The sequence below is a fragment of the Orycteropus afer genome, unplaced genomic scaffold (genome assembly GCF_000298275.1).
Source record: "Orycteropus afer afer isolate SDZICR_OR568_19922 unplaced genomic scaffold, OryAfe1.0 scaffold00137, whole genome shotgun sequence".
NCBI classification, from domain to species: Eukaryota; Metazoa; Chordata; class Mammalia; order Tubulidentata; family Orycteropodidae; genus Orycteropus; species Orycteropus afer.
Window position 1 is genome coordinate 1,740,248 of NW_006921724.1, and position 18,780 is coordinate 1,759,027.

General features: G+C 36.9%; 1 protein-coding gene across 1 annotated transcript in view; it reads left to right on the forward strand.

Moving 5' to 3' along the window:
- DYRK1A (dual specificity tyrosine phosphorylation regulated kinase 1A) overlaps positions 1-18,780 on the forward strand; it is a 45,977-nt gene that overhangs the window by 16,838 nt on the left and 10,359 nt on the right. The window contains exons 5-7 of the mRNA XM_007945537.2: positions 3,947-4,233; positions 7,290-7,436; positions 9,457-9,597. Of these exons, the coding sequence (XP_007943728.2) occupies positions 3,947-4,233; positions 7,290-7,436; positions 9,457-9,597 (575 nt within the window). The remainder of the gene's footprint in view (positions 1-3,946; positions 4,234-7,289; positions 7,437-9,456; positions 9,598-18,780) is intronic.

Consider the following 18,780-nt stretch of genomic DNA (forward strand, 5'->3'; position numbering starts at 1 on the left):
CCAGCCACTCCTCGGAAGGAAGGTTGGGCAATCCTACTTCCGTAGTGATACTGCCTCGGAAACCCAAGGAGGGGTCGCTATGAGTCGGGGCTGACTCTACGGCAAACAACAACACAGTCTTTGTTATGGATACGCCTCAGTGTAAAACAAGGAGGTCTGGTGGCATAGTGCCTAAGATATTTGACTGCTAACCAGAAGGCTGGCAGTTCAAACCCATCAGCTGCTCTGAGGAAGGAAAATAGGGCAATCTCCTTCTGTAAAGATTTACCGCCTTGGAAACCCAAAGCGGGGGCCGCTGTGAGTTGGAATCGACTTGGTGGCATTGAGTTTGTTTCTTTTTTCTTTTGAGATGCATGTAAATGCTGGACAGTGAATAAGGAAGACCAAAAGAATGTTGATCCCTTTGGATTGTGTCAGTGGAGAATACCATGGTCTGCCAGAAGAAATGAACAAATTTATACTGGAAGAAGTGCAGCCAGAATACTCCTTAGAAGCGAGAATGGCCAGACTTCATCTCACCTACTTTGGTCATGTTGTCAGAAGGGACCAGCCCCTGGAAAGTGATACCATGCTTTGTAAAGTAGAGGGTCATTGAAGAAGTGAAGACTTTCAACAAGATGGAGTGACACAGTGGCTGCATTGATGGAGTTAGGCATGGCAAGGATTATGATGGTGCAGAACTGGGCAATATTTCATTTTTTTGTACATAGGCACTATGAGTCGGAGCCTACTCGATGGCACCTAACAACAACAGCATACACACAGATATCTGGTAATTCATGTTCAGAAATACTGGCCTTACCGATGAATATAAAGTCACAGAAAACTTCAAGAAACTAGAATTGTGGTTGTTAGTCTCCTCCAATATAGTTGAAACAAAAAATTGGTGTTTAAATGTATGAGCTTTAAATGTTCAGATTATATTTAATTCATAAGACACCCCATTGTTAGAATAAAAATGAGATTGTACTATTAACTTTTCTTCTCTGTAGATAAATTGCATGTTAAAACTTTATCTGATCACATTGCACTGAAACTTTGCTGTTCACTGTCAGTTATAACTTAGTACACGGTGATCCCATTTCCATATAAGGGGTTTAGAAGCACCAGAAGTACATTTTGAGAATGCTTGACTTACTTAAAAGGGTCTCTTGACCTGCCTTCCTCTTCCTCCATACTCTTTTGTGTTGTATTTTGTTTGCTTATGTAACAGTATGAGAATGTTGATAAAACATTTTAATCCTGTCTTACTGTTAGAAAACATGACTGGCATATAGTTGTTGATGTTGGGTGCTATTGAGTTGATTTTCGACTCATAACAACCCCATGTGACAGAGTTGAACTGCCCCATAGGTTTTTCTAGGCTCTAATCTTTACAGGAGCAGATTGCCAGGCCTTTCTCACACAGTGCCACTGGAGAATCGCTTTGGTTTTGCAGCTAGTTGCTTAACCATTTGCCACCAGGATTCCTTTGCATATAGTTAGTACTAATAAATGTTAGTATTACTACGTAGAACTGAGTATTTTGTTTTTAAATAGTGATCCCATCATTGACTGCTGATTGCGACTCATAATGACCCCTCCTTGAGTTTCTGAGGCTGTATTTCTATGGAGGTAGATTGCCCCGTCTAACTTCTGAGGAACCACCAGCCTTCTGGTTAGCAGTCAGATGTCTTAGGCACTATGCCACCAGCGCTGCCTCGTTGACTGCAGTTGTTGATCTATACATTCTTTTGGATGAGTTGTGGTTGTCCACCCCCCCCCCCAATTCTTACGTATGAAGGTGGTGAATGCACAGTGTCTCGACAAATAGGTTTTACTTTAGAGGTTGGTGGGGGGTTGGTAAAGACCTTTATAATTAGATAATAGCCGTACCAGTTGAATTGATATTTTAAAGTTAAGGTATCTGATGGTTGTAGGAGCTCTGGTGGTACAGTGGTTAAGGCATTTGGCTGCTAGCTAAAAGGTAGGTGGTTCAAACCCACCCGCTGCTCCCCAGAAGAAAGGTGAAAGCAGTCTGCTTCCGTTAAAATTTACAGCCTTGGTTCTATGAGACTTGGTTTGAGTTGGAATTGACTTGATGGCAGTGAGTTTTATTTTGGTCTGAAGGTTATACTACTACTACTGCTCTTTTATGATGTAAATAATGTAATTTTCACATGAACCATTTATATAATTCTGATTTTTATAGTCTTTAGTTTTTGAACTTAAAAATAAAATTCCAAAAAGCCTGAGTGTAAATCTGTCATTTTCTTTTTTACTGTGTGACACAACTTTTTACCTGGATTATTTCATACATACACCATGAGTGGTCTAGTTAAAAGAAAATCCGACTTAGTTCTAAAACAGTTTGATCTACAACAAATCTTGCCAACCTTCACTCTCCCCAAGGTCCAATTAAAAAGACTGAACAAATATGTCGCAATTGAATTTCTTTGACAAGATTTTTAGTGTAGAGCACATTGCAGGTACTCAGTCAGTACCTGAAAAGATTTATCTTCCATTGAAAGAACGTGCTAAACATAGAGCTCCTTAAACAAATTTTCATAATTGTGTTGGGAATCTGACATCAGTTACCTTTTGCATTCTTTTCATGGCTACTGCTTAACCAGGACATTTGAAACTCATGCATGGGCCATGTCTGTGGAATGTCCTATATCACGTGGAATGATCTCTTTAGTTTTAAATCTAACAACTTTGAGTAAGGGCAGCTATTACACATTCATAGGTAACTTTTAAGTGTTTTATTATTGTTGCAAAGTCTCAAGTAGCACCCTTGTTAGCCATGTACTATTTTTATTGTTTTACTTGTCCCAACCTTAAGTCATGTATCATCATTGATCAACATAAAATGTTGACATGCACTGCTTCATGAGAACAGTACAGAGCCACAACCAGGTCAACACAATGTATTTGCAATTCGTAGTGACCACGTATCGAAGACTGTGATTAAATAAAGGCAGCCTTGACAAATGGTTGTTTTATGTCATTCCAGTTGGAGTTGCGAGTTTTTGGGTGGGTTTATGGAAAAATTTTTCTAGTAAGGGACAACACTTTAATATATTAAATGGTGTCATCTGATATGAAGTCAGTGTTAATACTTAAAGTACAACCTTTGAAGCAATTTAGCAAATGTTAAACCTTTTCAGAAAGTCAATGGTGATAGAAGTGATGTATACTGGTTGCCCATTCATTAAGCTTACTTATTTCTTGTGGTTTAGCTGAATTTTGAACTTTTTCCAAACCACTAATCTTAAACAAGATTTACTATTTATCACTTTGATGAACAAAATCAAATGTCTTGATTATGAACCCAAATATTTTACAAAGCATGATTTTCAAACATTTGCTTTGACTAACAGGAAAAAAAAATTCATTCTTTCTTTGACAGTTGCTAAATTGTCAATTACAAGTATTGACAATTAAAAGATACTGATTGTTAAGAACAGAAAATTGCTAGTGAAGCCTAATGCTCAGTAGAGCAGATTGTGCATCAAGAGGCCCTTCAGAGGATGGACTACCACTTAGTGCAGTGCAGCAGGCCACAGGTCCAGTAGGTGGAGCTTAGAATAGGAAGTTGTGAGGTAGGCTTCTCAGGAAGTAAAGTAGGCTTTCTTTTTTAAACTCAGGTGAGGTTACTGAAGTACCCTCAGTATTGTTTGTCACTTTGCTACTTGTGTTTTCAGACTTAGTTTTTGGTGCTATTTCTCACAATACGTTTTACTGACAGACACTACAACTGTTTAATGCAGCAGAAAGGCAATTTAGATAGTCTCATCTGATTAAAGATATGCTGTTACTGCAGAATGCTCATCACCAAGCTTTAATATGATTTTACTGTACATCTGACATGGTAGTGTTAATAGATTGTTTGAGAATACATGCATGCACTACTCTGATTTTTATTGGTATACATAACTTAAAGTGAAACTCTTTTCTCTTTCAGTGCATTTGAAACGCCACTTTATGTTTCGAAACCATCTCTGTTTAGTTTTTGAAATGCTGTCCTACAACCTCTATGACTTGTTAAGGAACACCAACTTTCGAGGTGTCTCTTTGAACCTAACACGAAAGTTTGCACAACAGATGTGCACTGCACTGCTTTTCCTTGCAACTCCAGAACTTAGTATCATTCACTGTGACCTAAAACCTGAGAATATCCTTCTTTGTAACCCTAAACGCAGTGCAATCAAGATTGTTGATTTTGGCAGTTCTTGTCAATTGGGACAGAGGGTAAGTATTATTTCCTGGTTTGTGAATTAAAGTATAATTAGGTAAAACATTGTAGGCAAATACTTGAAATGTTATTAATAATCCACAGACTATTTAGAAGTAATCACAGTATGGTTATTTATATTTAAAATGTAGATATAAATTACCTTGTATTGAGGTCTACCTCTTTTAATTTTAAGTGTAAATAATAATGCTCTGAATTATAAGATGTTGATTGTTCATAGTGGATATATTTTAAATTATATATATACTAAAAGACAGAATAAAAGATGAATGCATTAAATATTAGATGTTTTGTACCTATATTTTCCAAATAGATGTTTTAGTATACAAAATTATGGGAATTTTACTACAAGAACATATAAATGTTAAGAGAAATACTTTTCCTCAAAAAACAAAGAGAAAACAACAAAACCACAGTAAAAACATTCAGTTAATTTTGCATTAAAACAAAATCCATTGCTGACGAATCAGTTCAGACTCAAAGCAGCAGTCCTATAGGACAAGAGTAGACCTACCTCATCCATAGGTTTTCCAAGGCTGTAATCTAGCAGACTGCCTTATTTTTCTCCTGGGGAGCAGCTGGTAAGCTCAAATTGCCAACCTTTCGGTTAGAAGCTGAGTGCTTAACCACTGCATCACCAGGGATGGCATAGACATTACATCATTGGTAAACATACTTGTTTTGATAAATAAGTCTAAATTTTTCCCACACTAATTTACATTTATATAAATTCTGACATGTGTCAAACTGTTTTTGTTCTGACTGCTAGAAAAAGCCACATCAGTAGTGATAGTTCAACTATTTAGAAAATTAACTTTTTAATATTCTTTCTAGCATTGTTTGGATATAAAATAGTTACTGTTTTTTAATAAAAAATTAGAATCAGCATGTATTCATCTTTATAACACAGCTCTACTTACTTGAAAGTACTGAAACAGCATTTCTTTTAAAACAAATAAATAAAATACATTCCGATGTTATTATTTCCAATTGGCTTTTCTACTTATTGTCACAGATTAGTGAGATTTTCTACTCCTGTTCAGTCCCCCCTCCCTCAGGTTTTAAACAACAGCCAATTAATCATATAAGTTCTTACAGCCAGTTAATAGGATTGTCTGTGTTTTTCCCCCCTGCAAATTAGCTTACAATCTTTGATAACATTTTTTAAAGTTGAAGTAGTAAACAAAATTTTCAGTTTAAAAGGTTCTAAGCCTCTGAAAATATAGAGATGCTCATAGTTTTATGAATATGGGATAAAGTATATTGTGAAAGGAAAAGACATACCTATTTTGATGGTACTTTAAATAGATTTTAGACTTGGAAAGTTTTTTTCTTAAACTAATTGTATATTCTGCCCTAATGTCCACACTACTCTCTCTCTCCAGCCAAACTGAGACAATTGTCCCTTTAGCTCAGTAAGTTTTTAATCATGCTCGTGCTTCAGAATCAGGAGAAGTTATTTGCAAAATATATATGCAAGTGGTCCTGTCCTACCTACATCTATCACCTGAGTCTGTCAGACTCAGAAGGTGGCAGGGAAATCATGTTTCAGAATAAGCTCTTGAGCCTTGTAGAGGACCCCAACCAGTGCTTTTAAAATCAAACTGAATATGTAGGAGACAAACTCCCTAGCATAAATTTGTCTCAGTCATAGGGAGTTTTGGGATCTAGGAGGGTTAACAGTGGTGTTGGTATATATAGCCTGGGCATATAATCCTTCTTCCTGTTCTGTTGGGCTAGAATTTCTTCTCATAGTGCCTTAGGTTGGATTGAACAGCCTGTGGAGGTAACTTGACTGGAGTCTGGAGTGTTAGGTGGGGCTGCAAAGTTCTCATGATAAAGCAGCACCACCTGGCTGTCTGTATGGTTTGGGTGTTAAATTTGGGAGTTTAAGAGTTTTGTTGGTTTCTTTCTCTTTCAGTGAAATTTTCTTTGTTTTAATGATACTTCCAGATAAAAATTTACAGTGGCTAAGTTACAGTGAATTCATCTCCCAAGACATTCTCAGATTATATCCCAAGACAATCTCAGATTATACCAATTCAATAGTACCTTTTCTAAGAAGGCTTGGATTGAGATGAAGGGACAGGGCAGAGAAGTGATTCCATTCCCATTGTATATTTCTGTAGCAGCGTTTCTAAGATTTGTCCATGACACCAGTACAGTACAAATGTCTGAATTTTAAATCACATTGTCCTGAAGTAATTTGACTCTTACCATTGAAGTATATATTCTTTAGGTTATGTTTAGCTGTTAAGGTAATGACAAACCCAACATCAGCCATAGTAGGAAAGAATAATTAATAGGGAAATGAATTATTCTCAGTAATGCTTTAAAAAAATAAGGTGTAATTACCAGTTATAAGATGTACTTTAATATTACCAGTTATGGGTGGTCTAAATGAAAGGGCTTCTGTGCGTGTGTGTGTATTTATATATATATATATATATATATATTTTTTTTTTGCATTTCACAAGCAGATAAACCAATACCTTGACATAGTCAGTTCTTTACTCACAAAGTATAAGTCAGTGTGAAAACAAAACCAAACTCACTGCCATCAAGTCCATTCCGACTCATAGCTCTCCCTATTGGGTTTCTGAGGCAGTAAATCTTCATGGGAATAGATTGCCCAATCTTCTTCCATGGAGTGGCTTGTGAATTTGAACTTTCTGGTTAGCAGTCAGATGCCTTAGGCACTGTACCACCAAAGCTCTGTTGTTGTTGTTATGTGCCGTTGAGTCGGACCCGACTCATAGCGACCCCTCCTTGGGTTTCCAAGGCAGTATCACTATGGAAGTAGATTGCCCCATCATCCTTCCGAGGAGTGGCTGGTGGGTTTGAACCGCCAGCCTTCTGGTTAGCAGTCAAGTGCCTTAGCCACTGCTACCAGAGCTCCCCCAAGTTCTGTAAAGTCAGTGTAAATAGAACCCTAATTCAGGAATTTAATCTTTTTTTTTCTGTTAATATCAGATCACTATTCTTAATCAAATGTCTGAAATTCTAAACAAAATATATTTTGGAATTAATACTATTTTGAAATATATTTCAGATATACCAGTATATTCAGAGTCGCTTCTATCGGTCTCCAGAGGTGCTACTGGGAATGCCTTATGACCTTGCTATTGACATGTGGTCCCTCGGGTGTATTTTGGTTGAAATGCACACTGGAGAACCCCTGTTCAGTGGTGCCAATGAGGTAAACGATATATTACTTTTAAAACATTATTTCTTTCTTCATTGTGTTTTGGGCATCTATATGAGAGAGTAGTCTGAAAGTTGATTTTAGTGGTAAAAGATATGTGCCCACCAACTTAATCGTTCAAGTATTAAATCAATTTTCAATTTATTATTTATTGTCTACATTTTATCAGTTGTCATGTATGGTGCGTTTAGAACTGTATGATGAGAAGTAAGATATTTTTAATCTGCTAATGAAGGGAAGACATGAATTAGATTAAAAAAAAAACAAAAAGAGTGTCATCAAGTCAGTCCCGATTCATAGTGACCCCCTCATTGGGTTTCTGAGACAGTATCTTTACAGAAGTAGATTGCCTAGTCTTTTTCCGAGGAATGGCTGGTGGGTTTGAACCGCTGGCCTTCTGGTTAGCAGTCAAATGCCTTAGGCACTGTGCTACTGGAGCTCTAGATTAGAAAGTGTTAAGTATTTTGGTGTAATTTATACAGATTTGAAGTAGAATAGAAAATGTAAAGATGATAACAAAGGGATAAGGGCTAGCCTGAAGAGCAGTATAAATTTTGATTACTATAAATTTTTGAGATTTTGGTTTATAAAGAAGTAATGATCAGTGAGTTTGATGGATATGATACATACCTGAATAATTTAGGATAAATTAGGATTATAGACTTTAGAGCCTCAGAAGACTTGAACAATTCTCTAGTTCACTGATTTTCAGTCTGTGTTCTTAGGAGGTTTGTGAAGCTCAGAGACAATGCATGTGGGGTGAGGGAGAGAGTTGTCTGTGTGTATAGGGGAGTGTAAAGGAGGTAAGAGTAGTGCTTGGGAGGGGTGAGGGAGAATGAGCTGTGTCTCATCATGTCTGGAGGGGGGGGCATGGTAAAGGAGAGAGGAGAGACAGAGACCATACTTCCCTTCAGCCAGAAGAATCTGGCTCTAGGTGTTTTAAAGTCATTCTCAGGTTTTTTGTTTTGTTTAAAGAAAGTTAAACAGTCTATTCACTTACAAAGGAGAAAAGAAAGACCACAGAAATTAAATGACTTGTCCCTTCCTCCTTTTGATTCACTTTAACTACAATGAGTGAGTTGCTATTTGAAGAGTCTACCATAGTATTTGTTTCTTTATGGTTAAATATGAATAATATTGCCCTGTAATACTTCAAACAAACCAAATCGTTTGAGGAGGTCACAAATCCCTACTCGTTTTTGACCCCTGTTCTTCCTGACCTGTCTCCTACTCTTCTGCCTCTCTCCCATCCAGCACACAATCTTCTCTTCTGTGCTTCAGAAACACCATGCACAGGCCCATCACGCATAGACCTGTACCAGGGTCTCTTGTGCATTTGTTATCTCTTCTGCCTGAAATGCTTTTTCTGAGGTAGCACTTGTCTCCTTCCCTCACTGCCTTTAAGGTCTTTGTTGAGATTGAACAATGAAACCTTTCATGGTTACCTTTTAATTTCCTCAATAGAGTTTAACCATCTTCTGACATAATATATTTAATGCACTTGTTTTATTATTGAGCTATTCCCACAATTATATAAACTTCTTTTTGGTAGGGATTTTTTACTGTTTTTTGTTTATTGCTATATTTTACTGCTGAGCATGATACCTGGCATACAGAGAAAATAGTATTTGTTGAATGAATGAATAAGCAAATGAATCTACACTTCTGAAAAACATTTTATTAGGCCTAGACTTTATTAAACCTATAGAATTTTTAGTGATGATTATTTAACTAAAACTATCCAAAAATGAAAACTTTAAAACTCCCTCCTGTTCTTTCTTATTTTTCTCCATAGTATTCTGACATACTGTAGATATTTTACTTGTCTGTTAGATGTCTGTCTTCCCCTCTCTGGAATATTCAGCTCCGGGAGGAAGCTTTAGTGCCTAGAGGGGTGCCTAGCACTTGGTTGATTTTTAATTTATTTGTGAATGAATGAGTGAATGAATGAATTGAAGCAGAGTGTATCCTTGAAATTACAGATTATTTCGTGTTTTGTTTTAAACATGTACAGGTAGATCAGATGAATAAAATAGTGGAAGTTCTGGGTATTCCACCTGCTCATATTCTTGACCAAGCACCAAAAGCAAGAAAGTTCTTTGAGAAGTTGCCAGATGGCACTTGGAACTTAAAGAAGACCAAAGATGGAAAACGGGTAAAAGTGGGATCAGTTTTTTGCACCTTAGTTTTTTCTTATATTGGAGCTATCTTTTCATAGTTAATTCTGTATTTACTTGAAATCAGTGTTACAGTTAACAATTCTGTTGATAACTTAGGGTACATACTTTGTTTAAAAATGGAATAATGGTTTGACCTGAATTATTTGTATGGATCAGTGTTTGCTTAATGGCCAGGATTCTCTTTTAAGACCATGTTTTGAAAACTCTGCCTTTTTTCCAAGACAGCTATCAAATTACTGTGTCTTTCAACAGTGGAATCAATAATTTGACCTTTATTTCTCACAACTTGGGCATATAGTGAAGTCACAATTAGCAATACTGCAGCTGTTTACAGAAGTTACAATTGCAGTAAAAGGCTTATGCTTTTTTTTTTTTTAAGTTGGTGAAATGGAATATGAGAGAAGAGAATTTTTGGCAGAAGGAGTTGGTGATTATGATTGTTTTTAAGAATATGAATTGACTTACTGATCCTTTGATAGATTTCAGATTCCTAGCTCCTTGACCTGGATAACTGTAATTTCACATCTCCAGAAATCTTCAGAAATAAAGTTCTTACCATGTTAGGTTTGTTTCAGTAATGTTCTTTTTTTCTGAAGAGTTTTTTTCATACCAAAATGATGCCAGTTTAATAGGATAAAGGATGGTAATTTTGTATCTTGATTTACATTTTTGTTTTATATACAAGTAAATAATCAATATTTTTGTAATCCAGTCTTACCGCCTCGGAAACCCAAGGAGGGGTCTGACTCGTGGGCACATAACAACAACAACAGTCTGGTCCTATTATAAAATGAATGTGACACAATATCTGACTGCATACGATACACATATATACATTACCTTATGACTTGTAGTTTTGATTTTTAACACTTAAGGGAAATTACTTCTGTTCCACTTGTTATTTTGCCCGTGGTTTTTAGTAATGCTGCCACCAGGTGTCATTTTCAAGGAACTGAAGGTGGTGGTTTGCTTTAATTCACCTCCACATAGCTATGGACTCCAGTTTGTTTATTTATTTTAAAACCTTTAAGAAAATACATGTAATTGTATGTTTCACAAGTAATTTATAACTTTTATTCCGTTGTGCCTTATTCTCTAAATTTTCAGCTGCTAAATTTTGCCGACTTTCCAGTGATGGAAACTACTACCAAGCATGCTGTTGTTGTTGTTGTTGTGTGCCATCGAGTCAGCCCAACTCATAGCGACCCCTCCTTGGGTTTTCGAGGCAGTATCACTACGGAAGTAGGATTGCCCAACCTTCCTTCCGAGGAGTGGCTGGTGGGTTTGAACCACCAGCCGTCTGGTTAGCAGGCAAGTGACTTAGCCACTATGCTACCAAGCATACTACTACCAAGAATCTGAAATCTGAGTCCCTCTTTCAGATTTGTCCACATAACTTATCAATTATGGCCCCTTTTCCTACTGAACCAAAACATGGCCTCTGAATCCTCCTGAGCTCATCAACATTCAAGACAGCCCCTACATATTGGAATTTGCATAAAGGATATGAATCCTCCTTTATTCTCTCTCTCTCTGTGCAGTAGAGCTGCTACTTCTTTTTCCATCGGAATTTTTTCTTTTTCTTTTTTCTCCTGCATTTTTCTTTTCTAAATAACCACACCCCCCATTCCTTAAATTTGTCTTCTGAAACCAGTTAGGTAGGTATGGACTATGACCTATCATTTCTTTCAAATTGGGCCACGATAATTAATTATTTTGGTGAGGGGCATTTCAGAAATGAGTGGATCAATTTTTTCCTTTTATTAAGTTGAAAGTGGCTGTCCTAATTTACATTTAATACATATTAAGTGACATTAGATTTTATGAGATTTTTTCCTTAGCTACATTTGGCAATTAACGTAAGAATCATAATTTTTAAAAGTGTAACTATTTTTCTTCTAAAAAATAAATTTCACAATAAAAAATCAAGTCCATAATCAAATGACTATATTACGAAGGATACACTAAGGATTTTAACCGTACATATAAATACATGTGCACACACCGTCATCAGTTTTACAGTCTTGCACTGCGTAAGTCCTTTTGGGACATGTCTGACCAAATATACATGGTCCCAACCCCTGTGAAACCTATTATAATAAAAATTAGAAGGATATTCAATGGTTTGTAATAGCAAAACAGGCACTACTTTGTGATGCACATCAAACCATTATTATTATTATTATTACTGTATTACTATGTTAAAGATGTTTTAGTAAATCTGGAAGTGTTTTTGTAATGTTTTTTCATCCATAGAAAGGTACTGTATATACTAAGACAGTTGGCTGATTTTAGATAATGAGCTGTACCTAACTCTTCCACCTTACCTACGAATTTGACTTAAAGAAAGATTTAGTAACAGAACTAGTTTGTAATCCAGGGAATGCCTGTATAGAACAGGGTGTTCGCACATTGTTCAAATCACATAATATCCTGTTTCAGAGAACTTACTGTGACTATTAAGGGACACATCTGCTAACCAGAAGGCTGGCGGTTCAAACACAACAGCCACTCCTCGGAAGGAAGACTGGGCAATCTTCTGTAGAGATACTGTCCACCCCAAAAGTTAATTTTTTTTGTTTATTTTTGTAACATTTTCTACTTAAATAGTCATACTCTCTGCAAATGAAAACCTGTTTTTCTATCAGTAACCTTTTATTCCTTTTTCTTGGTTTATTATATGGACTAAAACTCACTGCCATAGAGTTGGATCCGACTCATAGTGATCCCTCCTTGGGTTTCTGAGGCAGTATCACTGTGGAAGTAGATTGCCCAACCTTCCTTCTGAGGAGTGGCTGATGGGTTTGTACCGCCAGCCCTCTGGTTAGCAGTCAGATGCCCTAGGCGTTGCACCACCAGAGCTCCCATTATATTGACTGTGACCTCTATATGTTGAATAAGAGCAGACATCTTGCCTTGTTCCCAGTCTTATAGAAAATGTTTTCAGTCATTCAGCATTAAGTGTGACTTTAGTTATACTTTTTGTTTGTTTCTTTGTCAGTGCCCTTTATCAGGTTGAAAAAAAAGTACTTTTCTATTTCTAGTTTTTTGAGACTTTTAAAAAAATCAAGAATGGCTTTTGAATGTTGTCACATTTTTTCTGCATCTGTAGAGATGATCATATGGTTTTCACCTTTTAATGTGAAATACAGTAATGAATTTTTGAAATGTTTAACCTATGATCAACCAAATTTGGACAGAGTATACTGTGTTGCTGTTGTTATGTGCCATTGAGTTGGAACTGACTCATAGCGACCCCATCTTGGGATTCCAAGGTGCTATTACTACAGAACCTTCCTTCCGAGGAGTGGCTGCTGGGTTTGAACTGCTGGCTTTCTAGTTAGCAGTCAAGTGCCTTAGGCACTATGCTACCAGAGCTCCTAGAGTATACTATACTTCTTACATATTACTGGGTTTGATTTGCTAATTTATTGGTAAGGAGTTTTGTTTCTACGTTAATAATGGATATGTGTCTAAATTTTTCTTAATAATATTTATTAGATTTGGGTCTCAGGATTAGGTTGGCTTCATAAGACTATTTGTAAATATTCTTTCCTAACTTTCTGAAAGAATTTGTGTAAGATTGGCATTATTTCTTTTGTAAATGTTTAACATAGCTCATCAGTGAAACAACCATTATGGCCTGGGGTGTCCCTTGTTAGAAGGTTATTAATTACAGTGCATACTTTTGATAAATAGAGGGCTGTTTAGGTTTTCTTTTGGAGTTAATTTTGATTAATTCTGTATTTCAAGAAATTCATTCTTGTTATCCAAGTTGTTGAATTTGTTGGCATAAAATTATCCATAATACAGGCGTATCTTGCAGATATTGTGCATTCAGTTTCAATCCACCACAGTAAAGTAAGTATCGCAGTTTAAGCAAGTTTTTTTGGTTTTCTGGTGTCTATAATAAATTCAGTTTACACTGTATTGTAGTCTATTAACTATGCAGAGGTATTATGAAAAAGTTTGAGATATTGTGAGAATTACCAAAATGTGACACAGAGGTGCAAAATAAGCAGTGAAAATGGCATCAGTAGAATTGCTTGACTCAGGGTTGCCACAAACCTTCAATTTGTAAAAAACACAGTATCTGCAAAGCCCAATAAAACAAGGTATACTTGTATCTTGTTACTTTTAATTTCTAGTGTGTCTATAGTGATAATCTTTCTTTTATTCCTAGTATTAGTCATTTGTGTTTTTTTTCCTCCCCTGATTAAACTTGCTAGGGATTTATCAAACTTAAAATCACCTTTCAGCTTAGCTCGCATGCGCACAAGTACACACTTACACCCACACCCTTAATCTTTAATTTGAGAAGTGCTGGAGGTGCGGTGGTTTAAGTGTTAGACCGCCGACTGAAAGATCAACTATTCAAATCCACTGGCTGCTGTGCGAGAGAAAGGTGTGGCTTTCGTGAAGATTTACAGCTTCAGAAACCCTATGAGGCAGTTCTGCTCTGTCCTGTAGGATCGCTATGGGTCAGAATTAACAACAATGAGATTTTTTTAAAATTATTTGTCTAATATCTGTTAATGTTTGTTTTTCTTTTTATTTTCTTTTATTATTTCCTTTAATTTCTTAAGGTTGAATGTGAGGTGTTTTTTTTTTTTAGCTTCCACCTATGTCATTGATTTTACATCATTTTTTTATAAAAGTATCTAATAAGTAAATTTCTCTCTAAGCACTGCTTTAGCTGCAACCTACAACTTACTATTATGTTTTATTTATTGTCCATTTTGAAAAACTTGAAATTTCTCATTTAATTTCTTATTTGACCCATCATTATTTAGAATTTTATTACATAATTTCAATATATTTGAGGAATTTTCAGATACTTTGTTGTTGTTGATATGTGCCATCAAGTCATCTCTGACTCATAGCAACTTTATTACATACGACAGAATAAAACACTACCCAGTCCTGTGCCAGCCTCACGATCCCTACTGTACCTGAACTTATCACTGCAGCTACTCTGTTACTCCATCTTGTTGAAGGCCTTTCCCTTTTTTGTTGTCCCTCCATTTTACCAGGCATGGCGTTCTTTTCCAGACAGTGGTTCCTTCTGACAACATGACCAAAGTAGATGAGACGAAGTCTGGCTATTCTCGCTTCCAAGTAGCATTCTGGCTGCACCTCTTCCAGGATAGATTTGTTAGTTCTTTTAACATTCCATGCTACTTTCAGCATTCTTCGTCAACACCACAACTTAAAAGCATCAACTTTTCTTTGGTCTTGCAGATTGATTGATTGTCCGGTTCTCACATGTCTATAAGGTGATTGAAAATACCTTGGGTTAGGCACATCTTAGTCTTCAAAGAGATACCTTTGCTTTTCAGCACTTGAAAGAAGTTTTTTGGAATAGATTTGCCCAGTGCAATACGTCTTTTGATGTCTTGACTGCTGCTTCCATTGGCATTGATTTTAGAACCAAGAAATATGAAGTCCTTGACAACTTCAATCTTTTCTCCATTTTTCGTGATGCTGCTTATTTGTCTGCTTGTAAGGATTTTTGTCCTTTATATTGAGGTATAAGCCATACTGGAGACTATAGTCTTTAATCTTCATCAGTAAGTGCTTCAAGTCATCGTCACTTTCAGCAAGCAAGGTTGTATCATCTGTGTATCACAGATTGTTAACGAGCCTTCCTCCAATCCTGATGCCACGTTCTTCACACAGTCCAGCTTCTTGGATTATTTGCTCAGCAAACAGATTGAATAAGTATGGTGAAAAGATACAACCTGGCACACTCCCTTCTTGATTTTAAACCACGCGGTATCCCCTTGTTCTGTTTAAACGACAGCCTCCTGGTCTATGTACAGGTTCCTCATGAGTACAATTAAGTTTTCTGGAATTCCCGTTCTTCTCAGTGTTATCCACAATTTATTATGCTTTACACAATTGAATGCCTTTGCATAGTCAATAAGACACAAGTAAACATCTTTCTGGTATTCTTTGCTTTGAGCCAAGATCCATTTGACATCAACTGTGATATTCCTCGTTCCACATCCTCTTCTGAATCCCACTTGCATTTTTGGAAGTTCTCTGTCAATATATTGCTGCAACCATTTTTGAATTATCTTCAGTAATATTTTACTTTCATTTGATACTGTTTGATAATTTCCACATTCTGTGGGATGACCTTTCTTTGGAATGGGTACAAATATGGAACTCTTCCAGTCAGTTGGCCAGGTTGCTGTCTTCCAAATCTCTTGGCATAGCCAAGTGAATGTCTCTAGCTCGCTTTGTTGAAACATCTCAGTGGGTACTCTGTCAATTCGTGGAGCCTTGTTTTTCACCAATTCCTTAAGGACAGCTTTTACCTCTTCCTTCAGTATCATTGGTTCTTGATCATATGCCCCCTCCTGAAATGGATGACCGTCTACCAGTTCTTTTTGGTGTAGTGACTGTATTCCATCTATCTTCTTTGGATGTTTCCTGCATTATTCAACATATTGCCCATGGAATCTTTCAGTATTGCTATTTGAGGCTTAAATTTTTTCCTCAGTTCTTTCAGCTTGAGAAATGCTGAGTGTGTGAGTGTGTTCTTCCCTTTTGGTTTTCTAACTAACTCCAACTCTTGGCACATTTCATTAGAGTAATTGACTTTATCTTCTCGAGCTGCTCTTTGAAATCTTCTGTTCAGCTCTTTTTTTCCTGCTGATTCTCCCATTTGCTTTAGCTGCTCTTCGTTCTAGGGGAAGTTTCAGAGTCTCTTCTGGCATCCACTTTGTCTTTGCTTCTTTTCCTGTCTTTTTAATGACCTTTTGCTTTCTTCATGGATAATGTTCTTGATGTCATCCCACAAATCCTCAGGTTTTCGGTCATTGGTGTTCAGTGCATCAAATCTGTTCTTTAGATGGTCTCTAAATTTAGGAGGAATGTAATCAAGGTCATATTTTGGCTTTTGTGGACTTGTTTTAATTGTCTTAGTTTCAACTTGAACTTGCATATGAGCAGTTGATGGTCTGTTCCACAATCAGCTCCTGGCCTTGTTTTGGCTGAAGATAAGGAACTTTTCCATTGCCTTTTGTCACTTATGTAGTCAATCTGATTCCTGTATACTGTATCTGGTGAAGTCCACGTGTGTAGCCACAATTTATGTTGAGAAAAGGTATCTGCAATGAATAAGTCATTGGTTTTAGAAAATTCTGTCATGTAATCTCCAGCGTTATTTCTGCCACCAAGGCCATATTTTCCAACTACCGGTGAATCTTCTTTGTTTTCAACTTTTGCATTCTAATCATCAGTAATAATCAACACATCTTGATTGCATGTTTGGTCAATTCCAGACTGTAGAAGCTGGTAAAAATCTTCTGTTTCCTCATCTTTGGCTTTGGTGGTTGGTGTGTAAATTTGAATACTAGTAGTAGTAAGGAGCTCTGGTAGCATAGTGGCCAAAGCATTTGACTGCTAACCAGAAGGCTGGCGGTTCAAACCCACCAGCCACTCCTCGGAAAGAAGGTTGGGCAATCCTACTTCCGTAGTGATACTGCCTCGGAAACCCAAGGAGGGGTCGCTATGAGTCGGGGCCGACTCGACGGCACATAACAACAACAACAGTATTAACTGGTCTTCCTTGTAGGTGTATGGATTATCATATCACTGGCAGCATTGTACTTCAGGATAGATCTTGAAACATTCTTTGTAAGGATGAATGCCACACCATTCCTCTTCAATTTGTCATTCTTGGTATGGTAGATCATATGGTTATCTGATTCAGAATGGCCAAAACCAGTCCATTTCAGCCTAGGATATTGATCTTTCTGCGTTTTCCATTTCATTTTTGACAACTTACAATTTTCCTGGATTCATACTTGGTACATTTCATGCTTTGATGATTAATGGATGTTTGCAGCTGTTTGTTCTCATCTTGAGACATACTGCATCAGCAAATGAAGGTCCTGAAAGCATTACTCTTTCCATTATCATTAAAGTTGGCTCTGTCTACTCTGAGCAGACACCTCTTCCCCAATTGTATTTTGAGTGCCATCCAACCTGGGGGGCTCATCTTTTGGCACTATGTCAGACAGTGTTTCACTGTTATTCATAGGTTTTCACTGGCCAATTGTTTGAGAAGTGGATGGCCTCTTCTTCTGAGTCTATACTAGCCTGGAAGCTCCACTGAACCCTGTCCACCATGGGTAACCTTGCTGGCATTCGAAACACCAGTGGCATAAACAGCCTCACAGCAACACGCAAGCCACCACCCACATGACAAACTGGCATTCAAGTTTGTCTCCCTTAGCTGTTCCAAACCGTTATGCTCACTTCCTTGCTGCCCCGACACTTGCCGGTGTCACCCTCAGGCGCTCCAGAACTCCTTAGATATTTCCTGTTACTGATCTTTAATTAAATAATTCTGTGGCCGTAAAAAGAGCACTGGTGGTATAGTGGTTAAAGCATTTGGCTGCTAACTAGAAGGTAAAACCTACTAGCTGATCCTTGGAAGAAAGATTTGGCAGTCTCCTTCCATTAAGAATTACATCCTTGGAAACCCAGTGGGGGTTGGTATGAGTCAGAATTGACTAAATGGCAGTGAGTTTTTTTGAGTGGTTAAAAAACACTGTAGTTTCACTCCTTTGAAATATATTGAGACTTTTATAGCCTAGTATGTACTCTACCTTGGTGAATGTTCCATATGCACTTGAAGAGAATTAGTTGTTTGTTTGGTGTCGTGGTCTACAGATACTAATATATAAATCCAATTTTTTTTTTCTTCACATCTTTTTGTGAAGTGTGTGTGCACATTTTTGTGCGTGTGTGTGCTTGCATATGTGTGTATTCTTTAAAATAATTGAAAGAAGAGTGTTAATTTTTAACTATAATTTTGGCTTTGCCTGAATCTCCCTTTAGTTGCTTTATGTTTTTTGAAGCTATGTTAATAGGTGTATTTACATTTGGGAATCGTTATGACTTCTTGATCACTTGACCCTTTTATCATCATGAAATATCCCTCTTTAATATTTTTATCTTTATGTCTGCATTGTCTGATAATATTGTTGCCATATCATCTTTCTGATTCTTAGTATTTCTGTGGTATTACTGTATTTTTATGCAAATAACATACCTTCTACTTTGTTTGCCAACTGTATCTTCCTGTCCTGAGGTGTTTCACAAGCTCACTGTGCTAATTTTTTTTTTTTACACCAACATGT